This window comes from Aulonocara sp. 'chitande type north' Nkhata Bay, linkage group LG17 (assembly GCF_057382095.1).
Source record: "Aulonocara sp. 'chitande type north' Nkhata Bay isolate Kocher_YH1m ecotype deep benthic linkage group LG17, A_spYH_male_GT1.1, whole genome shotgun sequence".
Classification (NCBI taxonomy): domain Eukaryota; kingdom Metazoa; phylum Chordata; class Actinopteri; order Cichliformes; family Cichlidae; genus Aulonocara; species Aulonocara sp. 'chitande type north' Nkhata Bay.
In genome coordinates, this window is record NC_141360.1 from 8,235,599 (window position 1) to 8,257,813 (window position 22,215).

At 39.6% G+C, this 22,215-nt stretch overlaps 1 protein-coding gene across 2 annotated transcripts in view; it reads right to left on the reverse strand.

The window, feature by feature from the left end:
* Positions 1-22,215, reverse strand: part of znhit6 (zinc finger HIT-type containing 6) — a 47,805-nt gene that overhangs the window by 8,746 nt on the left and 16,844 nt on the right. For both annotated transcript variants that reach the window (XM_086269700.1, XM_086269702.1), the window contains exons 6-8: positions 9,727-9,795; positions 9,460-9,540; positions 5,171-5,251 (exon numbers count right to left, since the gene is read on the reverse strand). In XM_086269700.1, the coding sequence (XP_086125826.1) occupies positions 5,171-5,251; positions 9,460-9,540; positions 9,727-9,795 (231 nt within the window). The remainder of the gene's footprint in view (positions 1-5,170; positions 5,252-9,459; positions 9,541-9,726; positions 9,796-22,215) is intronic.

The window sequence follows — 22,215 nt, forward strand, 5'->3', positions numbered from 1 at the left end:
AGAGCTCTGATGGCTGCAGAGCACTGACTTTCCCTTGTTGTTATTATAGATGCTTGTTGCTGTCCCTGCTCTCTGTATTAGGTTTAAATAACATTAAGGTAGGACACGAGTATGAATTTTAGCGTGGTTTATATTAGAGATGGCACGATACCACTTTTTTATGTCCGATACCGATATCATAAATTTGGATATCTGCCGATACCGATATGAATCCGATATAGTGTTTTTTAATCAACAAAACTGTTTTTTAAATATCTTGCTGCATTTTGTATAAGTTCATACTCAAGTTTAAAACAACAACTACACTAAAGCTATTCTGTTATACCTGTATGCAAAAAAAAATATTTCATAGTTCAGCAATACTGATCAATCTAATAAACTTACAGTTTTTTTACAGACGCTAGGACACATTTCCCAATACTTAGGTCACTTTTGCAAAACTCTTCACACAATCCTCCTAACTGACCGTCAGCTTGGCAAAGCAGTTCATTTCACATTCAAAATGCACTACAACTACCAAAACACTTCATTCAGGTCTCAAATAAACTCATTCTTCCAGAACACTAGCAAAGGTTGACAGCCGACAAACACACTTTGTCACCCACAAAACAATGACCTAAAAAACACTAACAACATGTAGCATTACACAGTGTTTTCTTGTGTAAAAAAGGGACACATCTCTGTTTATAATTTCAATATATGTTACTGGAATGGATCAGACATCATGCAGAATTCGTTAATATTTGTTTATGTATTTTTATTTTTTTGCACTAAGTAATCCCAAAATACAAGAATTTGTATACACACCATCCACTGATACACATACAATAGTAATGCTAATCTACTCGGTCTTCTCCATTTGGCCACATCACATCTTATGTCATCTAGGGCAATGCACCTAGGAAAGAATCTTCTGGCATGCCAGAATTGAAGGAGTTGAAAAATTGAAGGAGTAACACCTGTGTAGATGTTCATCTACAATGAGAATAAGCTGTGGCTGGTTAAACTGCATTTTTAGATTTAAAATATGTTTCAATAAAATATTGCTGTTGGATTTTGCTGTCTTTTCAAGTTTTGCATTGTGTTATTGTTTTGGCCATAAGTTTAACAGTTTTGAAAACAGTATGTAAGCACATGCAAAATGTCCTGTCCGTACAAAGATTTTTGGCAGTTGTTGTGTCTGAGTGAGAAGATAATTCATGAAATTTGAGAGATTTAGTCATTGAATGCATTTTGTGCCAAAACAATGATAACTGGTCCTCAGTTTAGCCCACATAGACTTCTGTTGTGCTCACTGTGTGAGGAGTTTTGCAAACGTGACCTAAGTATTGAGAAATGTGTCCTAGCGTCTGTAAAAAACTGTAAACCTGCACCATCCTCCCTATTCTGGTATTTTAAAGAGTACTTAGCGTAAATATTAAGCAACCTAACTAATAGGGTTCCAACTCCCAGCAACAAAAATAAATAAATAAAAAATGGGGAACCACCCCTCACACTCCACCTCATGATGCTTAATCGACGTAATCAACCTTAATTTGATGCAGTGTGAAAAAAAATGCACAGAAATCAATTATTTTTCAAGAAATATTAAATAGATTCAACATCTTTCTTCAACAAAATTGCAGACTGCACAGATGGTACCTTCCCAAAGGAAAATGTACTATAGCTTACTAGGGTATATATATTATACTTAATAGTTACTATATACAGTAATGGACTTCTATTCATTTTGCATCAAATTAAAACTTTGGGTGTCAGATAATTATTTATTAAAAGCTTGACATTTTAAATGAGAATAAGTAGAGCTGGGCGATAGAACGATAACGATATGTATCGCGATATAACTTTTACTCGATAGAGAAATTAAGCTATCGCGATAGACCTCGCCGCTCTTGTCCTCTTAAAATAAAAAAATTAAAAAAAATTTTTAAAAAAAAGGTCAGCCAATCCAAACTAAGTAGCGCAGAGCCGAACCAATCACAGCCGCAGCGTCACGTCGCGTGACTTGTTACGTACAGCACAAGTGCCAAGCCGCACGTGTTTGTTTGGGAAGCAGCCAGCACGTAATGGAGCCAGCGCGTAATGGAGGAAATGAGTGTGCCGACTAGAAAAATCAACCAAGCGTGACCGAAGAGAAAACAGATGATGGTTCCAACGCCGGAGAGATTGTCGAACGGAAGAGCCATAGAAGTTCCGTAGTGTGAAGGTATTTCGGCTATTTCAAGTCTGACAAAAAACAGAGTAGCTGCACTGTAAATTGTGCCGAAAGCAAGTCTGGAAATACAATAAACTGGTGCATGCGTCACACTGTGCGCCACGTTATTGTTTCGGTGAAATGATTTTCTACAATACTGTTAATTCTACTCTCTGCAGTGTTTAAATGCTTACATATACACACAGTTACTGTCCGTCCACACATACGACTCGGTTCTGCTTCTATGCCCCAGCTTTGTTTACTTTTTCCCACCGAGGCTTCTAGACTTCTGATTGGCCAACATTTCTGCACGGTTAGGAATCTAGCGCCACCTGCTGCTTTGGCATGTTCATAGCAGCGTTTTCCTTCATTTCTGCCTTTATGTGTGAACGGGATTATTTTTTAAAACGAAAACGGAAAATCTCCGTTTTCAAAAATACCCGTGTACGTGTGGACGTAGCCTCAGTCTCTGACTGGAAGCGCTAATTCGTCATTCGGCTTTTGTCAGACTAAAGTAACTGTTAAAACTGTTTGAAAAGCTAAGCTATACAACAAGGAGAGATTGAGAATTTCCTTTTAGTTCTGTTTATTTGATATTGACAAAAGTTAGTCAGTTTTGTCTGTTCTTCTGTAAAACAAACTAAGATTTATTTTTAGAATTAATATTTTGTTTCTAAGTGGAATTGACAATTTAGTCTGTTTCGTTTGTTCTATTTTGAAACTTAAACGCTTTAGCGGCTGCCTTTTGTGTAGTTTGCAATATTTGCCTTTATTTATCTGAAAAAGTCTCATGTTCCTTAAGTACATCTACCCTGTTGAACTTATTATGGGAAATAAATATTTAAATAAAAACAAGCTGCTGATTATTTCACATTTTACTTGTGAGCAACGGCACATTTAAATCTTACAAATATAGTTATTTGGCTTATATCGTGATAGATATCGTTATCGCCTGAAATGAAAAAAACATATCGTGATATGAAAAAATCTCATATCGCCCAGCTCTAAGAATAGGAAAGAAAAGTATGTCTTTGTGCCCCCTTTTCCCTGTTAATGCCCTATCGGCCCCCCTGGCTAAACTTTGCTAGATCCGCCCCTGCACAGTTACCAGCGTCAGCTACGTAGAAAAAGATCCTCGAGTAGAAAGTAATATTAAATACATTCTAACAACAGCTGATCAAACTTAAACGTGCTGCTGTTGTTCAGCTGCTGGTTTCCTCTTTCTGGTGCGAAGTGGGCCAAAAGCAAACTAGAGACACGGACTCCCGACAGAAAAGCCGATCAGCTGATCGTTAAGCAGTTTCATGATTGAAGTAGCAGCAAGCAGAAGCAGTCGCTCCATATATCGCCTGTTAAGCTTAACGCAGGAATGCTTTACAAACATTCAGAGATGGACTTACACACTTGCTTTACTTCTCTCGGGATAACTTTGTCGGAGATGAAATGCCGGGTTGCTAGCGAAGCTCCAAATGCTATCCAGACCACAGGTCCTGCATGCCACAGCCGCTCTATCACGTGATGCATACTGCTCCGACGTGCTAACGTTCTGAGGTGAGTTACGGCGTGTGGCAAGTTTTGTGAGGTGCTTTCGTGATATTTAATGGATCGGATTACATTTTTTATTTTTCTCCGATATCCGATCCAGTAATTTAGGTCAGTATCGGACCGATACCGATACGTAATATCGGATCGGTCCATCTCTAGTTTATATGTATATAACAAAGTGACTAGTAGACTATACTATACTGTGCTACACTTTATAGAAATTTGTAATGGTTGGAAACTTACTGCCTTTATGAACTTATTGTAATACACTAGCTTGTACAAGGTTCATATTTGTGGCCTCAGAGATGAGAAGAATTTAAAACTATGCATTAAGGATAAAAAGGTAAGGGTCTTGGTAAATCTCTTATCCCTCTATATGCTTTTATAAAATTTAATTTATCTCCTGAGAAGAAGTGTGCAGCTGAACCTGCTGCTGCAAAGCAAAATGATGGTGTGTGTGTGTGAGACAAGAATGAAGGATGGGAAGTTTTATGATGTCTCATCTCAGCCAGGGGGCAAATATAATGAGCACCAAGGATCATCATTCACTTTGTCACTAAGTAGAAACGGAAGGCTGCCAAAGAGCCTAAAAGTAGGCGAGGCAGATGGGTGCTACCATCACCTCTCCCTGACCCGTTCAAAAAATGAATGCACAATTTAAAAAAAAGAAAAAAAAAAGAAGGCGCATGCAAAACAAAAGGTATGCAAAGTGGAGAGAGCCCAAGTCTAAGAAGCAAATGTCAAATTTTTAAATAACTTAGCTAATTCACAGATGTAAAAAGAAAATTATCACCACATGCAAGCTGTGATCAAAAGATGCTGAGGACTTCTAAAATACTAACAACCACCAGTGCTATCCCATAGCCTTGTCCTACAGTAGTATATACACCTATGGTATCAATATGAAGCTCCTACGTCGTCTTGTTCTCGAGGTATCACTTTCACAAACTTAGCTGTGCGCGCCCGCTCGCTCACCTGGCAGGGTGACAACATTACACCATCAGCCTTTTACGGCTTAGGGGTAAAGATCAAAAACCCCTGACCAGATTTAAATTTGCCCACTGTGACACTTTAGGTTGTTTTCTCATGGACTGTTTTCAGCATGCCTGCCGTGCCATCACTGTGTTGTTAACTCCCCTCGACATGAGTTTCTGTGATACCAGGTGAATTTCTCCCAGAGATTCTGTCTTGCTTCCCTCAAAAGCAAAGCAGAATACATCTGCATGAATGATATAGGAGGCATAGATGAAGATGCAGGAAAGAAAGATAGTAAAGATAGAAGAGTCTGAATATCTTAGATCAATCAATCAAAAACAACAGAGTGCGCAAGAGAGGTGACGAAGAAAGTAAAGGGCCACAGTGAAGAATCATGGATGTAGAGAGAGGAGATACAGAGGGGGATGCTAGGGATGGAGTGAAAGAGCATCTCACCTGACAGAGTTAGCCTTTCTTCCCTCCACTTTCATGAAGACTTTGACATGATCAAACCGAGCTTGCACATACATCTTCAACCTGAAAAACAAACTCACATTAACACCAAGAACTAAACATATGGCCACAGTGACTAGCTTTAAGGTAGTGACGAAAAGGGTCAAAACACAAAGAGCTCATTGACTGAGCGTGGCACAGCAGTGATCCAAATGTACACTGGTATACTGACTGACATATGTATAGGCTCCCACTGAGGTTCCTATGCAAATTAAATCACTGTATGTACTGTCAACCACAGCACCTGAGCCTGCTGCGAACAGCTAGCCAATGGAACATGCAGAGTTGAAACCTCACTGGCTTGAAACTAGAAAGAGCCTGTGTATAAAAGATTGGCAAAGACTATGTCACGTCTCTATTTAAAGAGCTGTACACCTCTACACAATGCTCTTGATGTGGATTTTGCAGTAAGGCACTGATCGCTGTTATCAGTATAAAGCTTAGGTCAGAGGAGTCAAATCACTGCTCTGTAAGAGGTTCAGATAAGAAATAGTGCAATCTAAGAAGCTGCCCTGTTCAAAGACTACTGTTCAGGATGGGAGAAACAAGAGCTTGGGAAATGGAAAAAAAGAGCAAATGTATGTCAACGTGCGGAGACCCCGACCACATCCTGTGTTACTGAACTGTACTGAGCTGATCGATAACAAAGAGCAGCACAGAAGATTACCTCTTGAAAAACAGCTTCTGTGTGCAGGGAGATAAATTCAACTTATTAAAAGCTGACAATCTATCCACTCTGAGAAACATGAGCATAGCTGTGACAAAGCACAGTAGCAGAAATCAACAGCGTTACAGGCAACCCATCTCATTCACATTCTACAGATAACTTTAATTAGATACAGTAATATTTATGAAACTTCCTGTGGAACGGTGAACTGTAGCTATCAAAATCTTTTATTGAACATGAGCCTCCCAAGGCTTTCAGTTTCATTAAGGTTATGAGGGTTGGTCTTCCTTGGTCTCTTGTGTTCTGGGGGCCTCTGGATGTCTGGAGTTTTGATCTCCTCCATACCTGCTTCATGCCCTGGAGGACGGGGCTGTGGCCCCCCCACACCCTCTAGCAGATCATTACATGAAGGAACCTTTTAAAAAACAAAAAACAAGCGCGTCCATGCTCACAGGTGTACACACGGGTGATCACACCCACAAACTACACCCTTTTTGGCTCCTACCTCAAAGCACACTGTATTCTGTTGATCTTATGTGCTGCACAATAATGTTTAATATTTAGTATTTACTGTCATATTCCCATATATCATTGTGATGTTGTTTATTCTATTACTCTTGTTCTCTTCTGCTTGTTTTCTTTTTTCTTTCTCAGCAGGTGACCCAGGTGACTGATATATGCATTTTTTTTCTTCTTTTTTTTCTTTTTCTGCTCATTCTGTTGGGTTTTGGTTTTTGCCCTTCTCCCCCGTCCCTCTTCTCAGCTGTTTCTCTTTCCCTCTTTCTTTCTCCCCTTCTTTCCCCCAGTAAAGTCTGTCCCATATTCAGTAAGTGAAAATAAAATAAACAATAAAAGGTGAATCAAATGGACCATTATGGCAAGGCTGGGATGGTCAATTTGGTAAAGTAAATCCGTTGGGCATCTTTCTTTGCCTTTAGACAACAATTCTGATGGCAAAAGAGCCAAACGGGACAGGCAAAAAAAAAAAAAAAAAGGTTATGAGGGTTTACTACTAGAACTGAACCCTGACTACACAAAAACGTAAAGCTTATATTAACTTTATCATCAGCAGTTTAAATTTGCTATTTAAAACACACTGTGTCTAAGGTTTTCTAAAATTTGAAGAAAGTCATTTTACCACCAGGCTGTCACTGTTGTCAGATGGTTGGAATGGCCCCAATGTTGTTGAGGAGTAAAACATGAACCTCAATTGCACATCAAAATGAAGACAGCGAGAGAGGCACATTCTGCTGCAGTCAGTCTAAATTATCTGGATTGCTGAGCTGACTGAAGTAGCAGGCTCATGTACCTAGGTGATGTTGGTGGTGACCACCGGTTCCCTTTTCATAAGCAGTCTAAAAGGAAATCGATATTCACTCATTACCCAAAGATTTTTAGACTCCATGTGGGACAAAACCTGTAAGCACACCATTTGGTTTTAGTCATCCTCATTTTAGCTCATTGCTAGGATCATTTTTGAGCTCCTTTAGTCAACTTTTAGAAGCTGTCTATGTCCACCAAAACTACAGCCCAATTCTTGTCTTTTTTCTGATCATCAGGACATTTTTAAAAGACTAATATCATTTCCTTTGTTTTCTTTCACCTGGAAATCACAAACAAAAACAGTAATGTGTGTGTGTGTGTGGTTTTTTTTTTTTAACAGTTAATATAATGGCCCAGAAATAGCAACTTTGTAATGATAGCTCTGCAGTGCAACCAGTTTACATCATCCACCCAGGGTCCATTGTACAAGAAAAGTAATGATAGTTTTTGTAGATCAAAATAGGTATTAAGTATTGTCAGAGTTCAAAAAATAATGAAAATAGTGAAAGCAGTTTTAAAAGCATGATTTATAGCAGGAGAGCTTTTACAGCGTATTAAGACCCACAGTCAAAACCATGGTTCTATTTGAACACAAGACTCTATTGTGCTGTTCTGCTGTAGCTGATTCAGACGCTTAATGTGACAGTTTACGAGACAATTTTGGGCAATGCAAAAATCTTGTATACAATGCATTACAATTTTGAAGCAGGTCAAATTGGATACTTGACATTAAACCATTAAGTATGAATGCCACCATCCACATTTCAACTATAATTACTGTGAATGATTCATTTGGCTTCCTTTTCTCCGCTCTCTTTCTCAACTATGAGAATCTACGAACAAAACACTACTTCAAACTCGCTGCCAACAATAAAAAGTGCTCATTAAAACTTTTCAACAGAAAACAAAGGGCTGAGCAGCAGTCATTATCCCCGAACTTAGAGGTCTTTCAAGCCATACATCAAAGAGGTGTTAACTTCTAGGTCTATTATCACATTGTTATGTTTTCTATTTTTATTCATGGGTTTAAAAAAAAAAAACTAAACAAATCGGTGTGAGCTGAATTTCTATTGCTGAATGAAACGGATTAGTTTATGATTTCCAGCTTTGCTGCAAGATAAAGCTGGAGTTTTAGCAGATTTATAAAAATCAGTAACGCTAAACACAAGGGATCACATACCTGAAATTACTCCCAAGATCACAGAAATAGTTTTCACTTTGACGGCAAGTCACTAGTACTCTTCCCAAATGAATCAATGCACAGTTGCTGCTTGTCCACACTGCCACAAAGCAAGGACAAAGTTTTATCTAGGAGCACATTCCAAAGCAAGGAAAGGTACTAACAGCTCACGGGAACTAGATTACTCGAATAATTGTCTACTAGGCCGGGCCATTGTAATTCAGTACTGTCAAAGTTGTCCCTTGACAACTGACAGGGAGTACTGACAGGGTCCAGACAGAGAGAGCATATTTCTCCCACACTGGCTTCTCTTAATTGCTCCCCATTAAATCCAGAATCAAATTTAAAATCCTTCTCCTCACATACAAGGTCCTGAACTTGTGGGTATTTAAAAGTAGAACAGAAGAGGCACAGCCTGCAGCCTTCATGCACCTCTTCTGTGGAACCAGCTCCCAGTTTGGCTTTGGGAGATAGACACCCTCTCTACGTTATTCATCTCTGGCTCTCCTGCACAGCGTGTATTTGTCCTGTCTTTCTCCCCCATTATTCCAAACTGGTTGTGACAGATGGCTGCCCCCCCCTCCCCAAGCCTGGCTCTGCTAGACGTTTGTTCCTGTTAAAACAGTTTTTCCTTCCCACTGGCACCAAGTGCTTGCTCAAAGGGTCTGATTGCTGTGGATTTCTCTATATTATTGTGGGGTCTTTACCTTGTTGTAAGGTAAACAACCCTTGGCTGTAAGGTGTGATTGTTGTTGCTATATAAATAAAACTGAATTTAATTATCCTACAGTTTTAAATGTGTACACAATATGTACACATGAACATGTTGGTTTTCCTGTTCTAATGATGAAACTTTAATTACAGACACATTTCTGTGTGGATCTGTTAGTGTCTCAACCTTCACTTAGAAGTAGTTTCCTTTTACAGACTCAGTTTCTTGAAGCAACGTTTAGAGCTTTTACATCATTTTTCAAATAAATATCTCAGCTTCTAAAAACAAACTGAACCAAAAAAAAAAAAAAACACATGTTCTGTTTTCAAATGTGAGGGGGGAAAGCTCACTTCTGACGTGTGACAGGGTCCGACTCTGTAGGGTGAATATAAGAAGTCAAGATCTGCTTCAAGGTTTGTTTGTCAGACACCCTGCAACAAAAATAGGCATCGTTAATAGAGAGGCAAATGCAAGAGAAAATAAAGGATCAATAATGGTCCCAACTTCAATTCAATATCAACACACTTTGGTTTCAGGGCACACTTAAACGCTAAAGATTTAGAAGAAACTTTTGTGATACACTATTGAAGAAATGTAATTATTACTTGATTACTCACCTCCTCTGAGTGAACTCTGAACTGCTCTGAGGAAATATGAGCTTCAGGTGCCACAGAAACAGTTTTTCTCTAGAAGAGACAGAAATGCACATTTTTATTTGCAGCTCATCAAAAACAGTGTTTTCATATAAGGTTATTGTTATTCTCACTGTACTCAATTCACAGTCAAACACAAATGCCCTTGTTTAATTTCAGAGCACAACATGGACACGGCTCTAATCTGTCCAAGACAATACATCTGGCTGCTTCCAAGATCCTGTCCATCTGTGTGACTGCGTGCAAATGAAAAAACCAAAAAGAAGAAGAAGAAAAAAAAAAACAGTCACCATGGAAACCGTGACATATACACTCAATACTAGGACACCAGCTGGCCAATATCGCATAATAATCACTTCTTCTGGGGTAATGCTTTGGGCAGTAACTGTGAAATGTGGTCGGGTTTTCTGGGTTGCTGGGTGTGCTCTACAACCAAACAATCATTCCCTAAGCAGCTGCAGTATTCTACTACTGCCGTTAGATAAAGCCAACAAAACCTAATACATCAAACCGTTTGGGAGATAAGAATAACATGATGTATGATGATCTATTCCTTAGTAATCTCTTACAGAATCTTTTGGTGGATTCACAACACTTAATATTCCACATAGCTATTTCGTCAAACTATAGCAGATCATACACCAAGTGATCATCATAAAATAAATATAATGCTGCAGAGGAAGAAAGGACTAGAATAAAACCTAATGGCACAAGCAGCAGCATGCTGTTCTCTCCAGAGTCATGCCACAGAATAGTGAGTGCTAAACCTAACTACAAGGACTTGTGTTAACCAAGACCACAGAGTTTGCCATGAGTAGGGTGGAGCTGAATCATCAAACACTTCTACAGCAAAGCAGAGGACTAAAGCCTTAACAGATCTTAAAAATGAAGATGAAACATTACCCTCAAAAAGTCCCAAAGCATAAATGTAAGGAGAGCAAAGGAGACCTTGTTATTAGGGCTTTGCTACTCACCAAGATTGACTTGGAGCACATCATGGAGGTTTGTTTTTGTTACGAGCACCATCAGTGCACCAGCACGTGCATCAACCTCCTATTGTCTGCCATTCTCATCAACCTGCTCTTTCCTCTGATGTATTCCTACCTGAGTGGCTGCAGAAGGCTCACTCGCAACCGTATAAAGCCAGTGAAGCTACAGCATGGAGGTTGGTAAGTGGTGTCTTGATCCTTCTTATTTACTCCCTCATCTCCATCACCAACAGCATCATCCCTCTGCTGGTTTTACAGTTTCTGTTTATTAATAACAAGTTGAGGTGGGAGTTACTAGCAGCCCTATACAAGTAACTCTAATACTTTAGCCTACTGATATTAGCTTAGGGGAGAAGCCAGAATCTGACGGTTTGTAGTCTTATTCCTGTTATTGTTTCTTTTTGCTGGGGCTCCCATCGCCCTTATTTGTATTGTTTGTTATTGTTATTTGTAACTAGCTATATTTTCAATATTGTAGGATTTTATATGTTAGGTTAATTTGAGCCATAGAGGTAGGCACATTAACAGTTTTAATCACCAAACTGCTGGGCTTAGGGGTTGCTCTTGGATGGCAGTGATGACAGGAGCTATTGACAGTGGTTTAAGAGAGGGTTATCTACAAAGCTTATCACGGCTCAGGGATAAATAAAGGCCATCTTACTGCATACTGTCATGTTATGACCTTTTGGCCAGATTGTCCACTCAATTTCAGAACAACGAAAGCTCAATTTTAAAGCCAAGCCAGAGAGATTAAACCATCTAGAAAAAAGCCAGCATAACAGTGTACTGTCAGTGTAGACGATGGAAGTCATCCAGAAAAACTTATGAAACATCTGCTGATATCTGGTTGAATTCATTGTGTACATCCACAAAAAGCAGTAAACCTCAGCAGCAGCCCAGATGATCACCAGCCTGTACACTAAGAAAATCGACTGAGCCATTACATTATTAATTAAAGAAGTTGATAGAGTACTTCAACTTTTACTGGAGTATTTTTTTTAACAGTAGTATCTGTACTTCTACTCAAGTACAGAATGTCTGTACTTTTGCCACCTTTGTACAAAATAGAATGAATAAGGCATCATCTGCACTCTACTGGGAACAAAGTGTCCAAATATGAGAGCTTGAGCTCACAATGGGTTCACAGCTGAGCAGTTCACTTGCTGAAGACACATAGGTGAGTGACAGATAAAACAGGAGAATATTGTGATTGTGGACTAAACTCTCCATAGGTAAATGAAATTATGTCCTGTGAACAGGATAAATATTTAAATGAAAGTAAAGCGGAACTTTAGCTAGTCTGTCAGTTAAACCCAGAACACAGAATAAATCAGCAGTTTAAATTTGTATTTTCAGAGGTAGGAATGAGGAAAATACAAGTTCACTACATTTTCTTTGACCATACTTAAATAGTAACAATGCAACTAGCCTAACAACAAAGTTCTGGTCAAATAAATAAATTAGTAAATTAGTAAATAAACTGTATATTTGGATAAATGTCCAAACCACTGACACGTCCTGCTAACTAAAAATCCAGGCAGTGTTCTGTTGTCGGGTCCACATGGTAGCATTATACCATAGATGGCTTTTTTCTCCCCAATGCAAACAGAAACAGGATAAGGAAAAAAAACAAAAAGACCAAATGTGTGTATTTATACACTGAACAAAAATATAAACGGAACACTTTTGTTTTTGCTCCCATTCCCCATGGGATGGACGTAGAGACCTAAAATTCAATCCAGATACACAATATAACCATCCCTCCCAAACAGTGGTCACAAATCAGTCCAAATGTGTGGTAGTGGGCACATCTGCTATATTGAGATAATCCATCCCACCTCACAGGTGTGCCACATCAGGATGCTGATCTGACATCATGAGTAGTGCACAGGTGTACCTCAGACTGCCCACAACAAAAGGCCACCCTGGAATGTGCAGTTTTTTGCGCTATTGGGGGTCTGGGGACCCAGAACCGGTCAGTATCTGGTGTGACCACCATTTGCCTCATGCAGTGCAACACATCGTCGCATGGAGTCTATCAGATTGTCAATTGTGGCCTGTGGAATGTTGGTCCACTCCACTTCAATGGCTGTGCGAGGTTGTTGGATATTCGTGGGAACTGGTACACGCTGTCGTATACGCCGGTCAAGCACATCCCGAACATGCTCAATGGGTGACATGTCCGGTGAGTATGCTGGCCATGCAAGAACTGGGACATTCTCAGCTGCCATCTGCCCTGAACAATGTGAACCATGATTCATCCGTGAAGCGCACACCTCTCCAACGTGCCAGACGCCATCGAATGTGAGCATTTGCCCACACAAGTCTGTTACGGCGACGAGCTGGAGTCAGGTCAAGACCCCGATGAGGACGACGGGCATGCAGTTGAGCGTCCCTGAGATGGTTTCTGACAGTTTGTGCAGAAATTGTTTGGTTGTGCAAACCAATTGTTCCAGCAGCTGTCTGGGTGGCTGGTCTCAGACGATCTTGGAGGTGAACCTGCTGGATGTGGAGGTCCTGGGCTGGTGTGGTTACACGAGGTCTGCGGTTGTGAGGCCGGTTGGATGTGCTGCCATATTCTCTGAAACGCCTGTGGAGACGGCTTATGGTTGAGAAATGAACATTCAATGCACGGGCGACAGATCTGGTTGACATTCCTGCTGTCAGCATGCCAATTGCACGCTCCCTCATTGCTTGTGGCATCTGTGGCATTTTGCTGTGAGACAAAACTGCACATTCCAGGGTGGCCTTTTGTTGTGGGCAGTCTGAGGTACACCTGTGCACTACTCATGATGTCAGATCAGCATCCTGATGTGGCACACCTGTGAGGTGGGATGGATTATCTCAATATAGCAGATGTGCCCACTACCACACATTTGGACTGATTTGTGACCACTGTTTGGGAGGGATGGTTATATTGTGTATCTGGATTGAATTTTAGGTCTCTACGTCCATCCCATGGGGAATGGGAGCAGTAACAAAGGTGTTGCGTTTATATTTTTGTTCAGTGTATGTGCGCACAACACTGAGTAAAAGGTTGAATTTTCACTTGGTTGTAAGGTGTGGGGCAAAGTGAAGGCCCCAGCAGACAGGAAGACAATGGACTGGGCGGTGATTTCCTACTTTGGAAGGCATCTAAGAAATCCACCCAATTTTTCAAAGAAATTTATGTGTTTGCTTAGTTTGGGCCAAGTTTCTTGTTTAGTGCGTCAGACTGACTTGCACAAGTGTCTGTGTGTTTCCATGTGTAAGCAAATGAGGGTGGAGCACCAGGTGTGATGCCATTACTCTGTCATTATGGCAAATGGAAATCATGTCTTTCAATGGAAAAGAGGCTTGCCCAAATATGCAGGCAATTGGGTCAGGCCAGGCCAAAATGCATACCTGTGAAAGGTGCCATCATTATTAATCACACACACAAAAAACAAAAACTGGAAAGAGCTGCATATAAAAGTCAAAATCGATCACGCTACCTAGACCTTTAACAGTTTTTACTGATAGCACTGGAACAAGACTGAGTTTTAACAAGATCCAACAAAGCCTATGATCTAATCTGGGAGTAAAACAGCAAACTCACAATTCAGATTCAACTTACTTTATTCTCACTCTGAAAACTCACCGTCTTGGCAAAAAGTGTCTTTTAAAAAAAAAAAAAAAACCCTGATATGATATTCAACAGTCTGAGTAGCAAAGACTGATATTGCAGCACAATAGCAGATTTAGGCGAGCAAATAATTGGACGATTTTTTTTCCTTTGCTCACATTAATATTTGTGAACAGACAGTCACTCCAACTAATCACCGAATTGAATCTTTGCCTTGAAGAATACCATAAATACATAATGTGTGTGGAAGGGCTGGGCGATATGGCCTAAAATCCATTTCGCGATATAATTTAAAGCATGTGCGGTAACGATATATATCGCGATATATTCTTTTCTTCTGTATAGCGTATTTTCCACACTATAAGGCACATCTAAAATCCTTTAATTTTCTCAAAAATTCAGAGTGTGCGTATGAATTCTGGTTGTGCTTACTGACCTCGAACTGATTTGGGCGTGCAGAAATCCGTTAAAAAAATGTTTTAGTACTACTTTGGTAAGCTACACTGCTTGATGGATTGTCAGAGCATTACGGCTGCCGTAGTGAGGAGCTTCGCAGAGTAATCTGGGTCCAAAACTCCGTCCATTTCAGGTCCCAAAGTCAAACGAACACAGAGTTAAAAACGGTCTAAATTCTTTCATCTTTAATAAAATTATCAGCGTTGCTGCTTTACCAGGTGTAACAATTAAGTTTAACATCCAGGCTTCCACGAAAACAGAATTTATTAAATTTAACAGAGTTAGAAGTTAACAGGAAGTTAGCTCGCTAGTTTACACCTAAACATTTCATACCATGTTCTGACAGAGATTTTTGAAACTAATTAAAACGTACAGCTCTGCTACCACTTCCAACATAAATGAAGACAGAAAACTAAACAGCAGTGGCGTTTGCAGGGTTACTGAAGTTGGACTACCTGGTATATAATGTTGTGCTACGTGATTGCTAGCAACACAGCTATGTTAACATAACATTAGCACAGTGAAGCTGAAGGATGAACGCCAACTTTTTTCCACTCGATAAAAGTTAACGTGAGGGATTCTGGTGGTCAGGGACAAATGCAATCGCATAGCAGGATGCTATGCACGGGCCAAACTTCAGTCAGGAGAACAACTGAGATTATTCATCCACAATACGAAGTTAGTTATTAATATACTGCAACAACATGGGAATAGAACAGCTGCGAGAGAATTCAACATTAATGAATCAATGTTACGGAAGAGGAGGAAGCGCAGTTTTTGGCTTTCCCCATATTTCAAAAGTGCTTCATCTCTTTGCTATGACTGTCGACCTCCATAATTTGCAGATGATAATGGTTGTAGCCGCTGCGATGCGCAGCTTGGTGACATCATCAACATGCACTATCGCGATAGAGTCAAAATCTCCATCGTTGGCCAAATTTATATCGTTTCTATCGTATATCGTTTCTATCACCCACCCCTAGTGTGTGGTGTGTATATAATAATGTGTGGCCTTATAATCACTCTGGGGTTCGTTTGATCCTGTGTTTTTATCTTTCAATTTCTTTTTAAACTTGTTTTTATATGAAAACCCGCTAAGCAGCATAATGAACGAAACAGACAATCCAATAATCAGGTCCACTTTATGCATTAACTGGTGAGGTTTGAAAAGAAAGGTCCCGTTTCACATAACTATAATAGTCCCTATGACTGCAAGCTTACTTTTCAACAGTTTATGTTGTACAAACTAGTATGTTTTAAGCATACTGAACCTTTGCTATTTGAGGTTTGGCTACTGCTTTATACAGAGTCTGAGCAATTGTCCTGATGTGTGGAGGACACTACGAATGAAAGCATGATCGGGGGAGATGGATAAATTCATTAACCAGAGTACACACTGTTGGTTTAGTAAGTGATTGGTGTTGTGTGTGCTATCCACAGCAGTGAGCAGAAACCCTGACTGGTGGTCTGGCAGTCGCAGCAGAAATCCATCTGGCTGGATTAAGGACTGGACCGATCCAACAAAAATGTCACTACACGTGAAACCATGTGTGCTGTGTTTCTGATGGTCAGAGGCAGATGCCAGGATCTGAGTGGCAAGTGGGTGCTAGTAAAATTAGATGACAGGATTGTGGGGACTGTCTATTAAGATACAAAAACTAAAGTCAGAATTCAAAGCGATAGTTGTGTCCGCAACCTCAAAGGGTGGAGCGACAGAGCGGCTGATGGAAAGAAGGCAAAGAAAAGAAAGATTACATGCAGCCGCATCACAAGTGTTCTTATTCGAGTCTCTTACACTCTAGCTGTTTGACACCCTGCACAGGACTAACCTTCCCGAAAAGTCATGAACACAAATATGTTAACACGTACAGGCCAGACTTTGAGTGCGACTTTGGCTTATGTTAATCTTAAATCTGACACAAAGGACAAAATGTGAATCATGCTGTTAGTGTTGCAATAGGCTGCTAGTAAGAAATGCCCAATAAAACAATTTAAAGCTAAATCTTTATCCAGTTGTCTGTTATATATAGACAACGCTGGCTTATCTCTCGAGATAGGTGCCCTTTTTATTTATTTATTTTTGTTGTTTTTTAATGACGTCAGTGTTGCATGGTCTAACAAACAAACGTGCATTGCATGAAAATGGTCAGGTACAAGGATTGAACTGAAAAATGAAACATTTTTAAAGAACTTCAGACAGTCTGGTGACATATTGTTCAAGACTACAATTACAAGAAGGTCTTTGGAATCACAATATAACAAAATGGCAGGTGGCTCAAAACCTTACACAGTGTGTGTGCGTGTGTGTTTGTTAATAGTTTCATTTATAAACAGGAATCATCGCAATAATAACCGAGTTCTTCTGGCAAAGTACAAAACTATGTGAATAACGAGTGAACGCATGTAAAGCTTTTTACCCAATTCCAACATTTTACCCAAATGCAAGTTTTTCATGTCACCTGCATCTATAGCACAATCGAGTTTCTGGTCAATTTGCATTTTGGAATTTTGCCCCTAGTCAAGAGACTGATGTGTGGCCCTCGGATATGCGGCCAACTGTGATGACAGTGTTTGTAACAGTGATGCAGCTTGCCATTCTGATGTAAGGTTTGCCTCGGATGGCGGCAGGCACAGATTCTGCTCTGTATCAAGCCAAGCCAGCCAAAAAGCTGTCGTTTGGAGTCTAAAAAAAAAAAACACAGACTAAAGCTGCTGCTGATTGTTTCACTTGAACTTGGAAAGCACAAGTGGTAATGCAAATGAGAGTGAAGTGATGAATAGTCGTCCCCTGCCATGAAATCCTGCTTTAATCCATTTGTGTACTCATTCATCACATGCAACGGCTCACACATCACTTTGGTTTCTGCTAACCTGCGATGAATATCACTGCCACATTACGGCATTTTCAAAATTGCATTAATTGGTCTAATAGAGTTACTAAAATTACAGCCCTTTTCCATACTCTCAGTGTGGCAAACTTCAGCTGCGACATGTTCTGCATGTGAATTTCCACTGCACCTTCACAGCAAGGGATCGGTGATATTTTCCACTGTGCACGGCAAACAAATGCTTTATCCCGCTGAGAGCCAAGTCATCGACGGCATTACTAACCAGAGAGTAAATTTAACCCTAGGCAATCATAATATGTATATTTTGTTTTTTAGTGCTGGCAATCGGGAACAAAGAAAATTATTCTTCAAACTGGGACTTTTTTTTTTTCCAAAAACACAAAAATAAAGAGACTGTTTTGCCATTCCCCAAGTATAGGGTTAGGGATACCACCAATTGTAAATTAGACCTCTGAGTAGAGCAGGGCGATATGGCCAAAAATATTTATCACGATATATATTTGAAAATTTGCAATAACGATATAACCGACGATATAATTGATGCGAGACAAAATACAACTCCACAACATTACTAGCGCAAAAAGACAACCTTCCATTTATTTTCACTTAAACAAGAAGCTGGTTTTTGTGTACATTAAAGCTTTATAAAAATGTAACAGTGCAAATGCAAATTCCTTGCTGAAAGTTTAACCAAAAGGCATTTCCAGTAGAAATGGGCTGACATATCCTGAGCATAACCATGTATAATATCCACTGAAGTTAAAAAGAGGTGCTTTGCAACATTAAACTGCAGTGTGCAGTACGCATTTTTCGGACCATAAGGTGCACGGGATTATAAGGCACATTAAGCGAAACAAAGCAGTCAGATAAATCAAACTTTATTAAACTCATTCTTCTTGCTTCCTCCACTTCTGTACCATTGATTCATTAATGTTGAATTCTCTGGCAGCTGCTCTATTCCCATGTTGCTGCAGTATATTAATGACTAACCTCGTATTGTGGATGGATTATCTCAGTTGTTCTCCTGACTGAAGTTTGGTCCGTTTACAGCATCCTGCCATGCGATTGCATTTGTCTCTAACCATGAAGAACCTTCACGTTAACTTTTATAAGTGGAAAAGTGTTAGTGTTCGTCCTCCAGCTTCACTGTTTATGTTATGCTAACATAGCTGTGTCGCTAGCGATCACGTAGCACATCATTATATACCAGCTAGCCCAACTTCAGTAACCCTACAAACGTCACTGCTGTTTAGTTTCCCGTCTTCATTTATGTTGGAAGTGATAGCAGAGCTGTACGTTTGATTTTTTTCAGAAATCTCTCAGTCAGAACATGCAATATCATGCTTAGGTAACTAGCGAAACTAGCGAGCTAACTTCCGCTAGCTTCCTGCTAACTTCTAACTCCATTAAATGTAATAAATTTTGTTTTCATGGATGCCTGGAAGTTAAACTTTATAGTTACACCTGGTAAAGCAGCAATGCTGATCGTTTTATTAAAGATGAAAGAATTTAGACAGTTTTTAACTCTAAGTGATGCTGCAGTGTTGTTTGACCTGAAGTATACGGAGTTTAGGACCCAGATTACTCCCAGATTTAAGAGCGTCTTAGTCCGACAAATATGACAATAACAACGGCCGCTTGCATGTTCTGCAAAAAAATGTGCTTTGTTGTGTATCTGATGGACAAACACCAAACCAGTTCCACATCACGGAAGTTGCACCATTTTTACAAACCAATTCTGGTTCATCTGTTTCACTCAACAATCGGCCATGTGCGTATGAAAACAAAGGCACTGCGCATGCGCGTTTTACTCCCATTCTATCGCGATATTTCATTTTCCTATCGTTGCCTAACATTATACCGGTATTACCGTGAACGGTATAATATGGCCCAGCCCTACCTCTGAGGGATAAAAAACTACCTCCACTATTCATAGTTTACACGTGATGTCACATCATTAGACGAACATCCACCCGCATAGCAAGAAAAAAAAGTATTTTTGCTGCCTGACAGTTACAGTCAATGTAAAAAGAAAGTACAGTCACTTCAAGCTCGTTTTTTTGTATCAGAATCTAGAAACAATGTCAGGTCTTAAATTACAGAAATACAACCTCAGATGAAATACAAATTGTGACATATAACACTATGTCATTAATTAATTTAAAAAGTCGAAATGCAGAAGTACTGCATGAAAAACTAAGTACACCCTTACTGCTTCCATAAGAATTAAGAGGATAACCAGCATCCAGGTGCATTTTAATCAAATGGACTTGAGTAACCGATCATCAGCAAGTGTGAGCACCTATATAAAAAGCAGTTTGCTGCTCGTGAGCATTCAGGTGTGTGTTCATACTAGGGCTGCCACGATTACGTCGACTAGTCACGATTACGTCGACTATCAAAATCGTCGACGACTAATTTAATAGTAGACGCGTCGTTTGAAGCTTTGTAAGATCCCAAAAGACGCAGGAATAAGTAGTAGGATTTAGTGTAATAACGGACTGAAACAGAAGATGGCAGCACTGCATGTACAAGGATACCAGCTGCCGTTAAACTCCGAAGAAGAAGAAGCTCAGTTTCCAACAATGGCGGTAGCTAGTTAGTTTTAATGTTACTCTTATTATTCTTTCTGGGTCACAAAATAAACGTTTAACATATTTTCAGATGAGAATGTAGCTGTATAAACTTCAAAAATCTGCTCAGTTTATCAAGACACCACATATTTTCAAAAGCGCTCCGACGTTTTCGGAGACGTCTGTTACGTCGTTAGCTAACTGGGGTTACAGGCTCACTAGAGCCGGTGAGAACACCGGACTCCCGGCAGATCGTTTTCAAACCCACTGCTGTCTTTTGCTACTCAGGTTAAACATGATATATAAGTCACTTAGATAACTTAAAAATGTTATTGTTTGGCTTTTTTCAGTATTTTATTTGTTCCTGAGTAAATCGGTTTGGCTGAAATTAAAGTTATAGTTTTTACACAGCTGAATAAACGTCAGGCAGACAACTGATTATCAGAAGTGTGAGATGCTCGAGAATATACTCTGGTGTCCTGTTATATTTTAGATGGCAAGGAGCAGACGGCTGAGTTTATTAAACTTCACCGAAACAATCTGCAAACTTCATTAAAATTTAATAAACTATCATCTTGTCTTTATTTTTAGTTTGCACATACCTTAAACACTTAAAGCTGTAAGCCAATGATAGTTATATAAGAGCAGATGCTGCTGGTGCAATAAGCTGTACGTTTTACGTCCAATGGATGATGATCTGATTAGTCGACTAATCGCAAAAATAATCGGTGACTATTCGACTATCAAAATAATCGTTTGTGGCAGCCCTAGTTCATACAATGCCATCAATGATCTTAAAGAATAAATTGTTGCTGCCCATCAATCTGAGAGAGGTCATAAAGTCCACCGTTGTACAGTGAGAAGTATTACGTGTGAAACATTCATCACAGTAAATCCTACCAGGTGCAAATTCACCCCAAGGTCAGACTATACAATGCTCAGAGAAATTCCAGAACACCCAAGTGCTACATCAAAAACAATAAAAACAGGTATGGCTTGTTGGGAGAAAGCCTCTTCAATCTAAAGAGGACTAGATTTTTTTTTATGAACTATTATATATTTTATTTATAACAGGTTTAGTTTTTTCCATTTTAATTAAATAAAAATGCCAGGGAGTTTTTAAATACGATACACCATCGAGCCACCTGACTTAACTGATCACAAAGAGTATAGCACTGCAAACAAACCCTGGCATATCGGGCCAATCATTCTTTGTCCACAGTAACTCAGGTTATCATTGATAGGTCAGTTACACTGGACTTGGTTTATAATTAGATTTAAGTCATATAACCTTTCAAAGTATTGCTGTTCCAGACAACTGACTACTGTGACCCTCACCCTCATGTCCTTCACCTCCCAGACAGCAGCATAATTAACCCACCCAGAACAAAAACAGTCTGTACTTTGGTGCACTTTCATCTTACTAGCTCTGCAACAGCAGGGATGTTTCCCTTGGAAATGTTGGGTGGAGGAATACCAGAGCTGCTTAAAACTATCTTAACAATATCTAAAGTTAAGCTTATAACTCCTCAGGAGCCTGCACACTATTGTCACATAATAACATTTAAATTTTAAAATAAAATCTGTAATTTCCACTTCCTGTCATATGAAGTTAACCCAGCAAGTGCTCCAGCTCAGTCGAGCATTTCGTTTACGTTGCATAGCACGTCACCAGCTGCTCATATCTCCTTCTTGTGTGCCTTCATTTTCTGGTTGTCTTTTCTTTTTGCCATCAAATTACAGCTGTGGATCTGTCTATGGACCTTGTCAAATCATCAGTAGAATAACACTTAGTATTATGTTGTTGCTGTTTTACATTCCCAGAGATAACTTTATAACCATCAATTTAACTTCCAATCATGCTACAGCCACACTGAGGAAAACAGTGGTTGGAGACCATGGCATGACCAAAACTTAAGCAAGTGTGCAATGATGTAATTGCTGCAAGACAGTGACTTAACTGCAAAATAACATAGGCACTT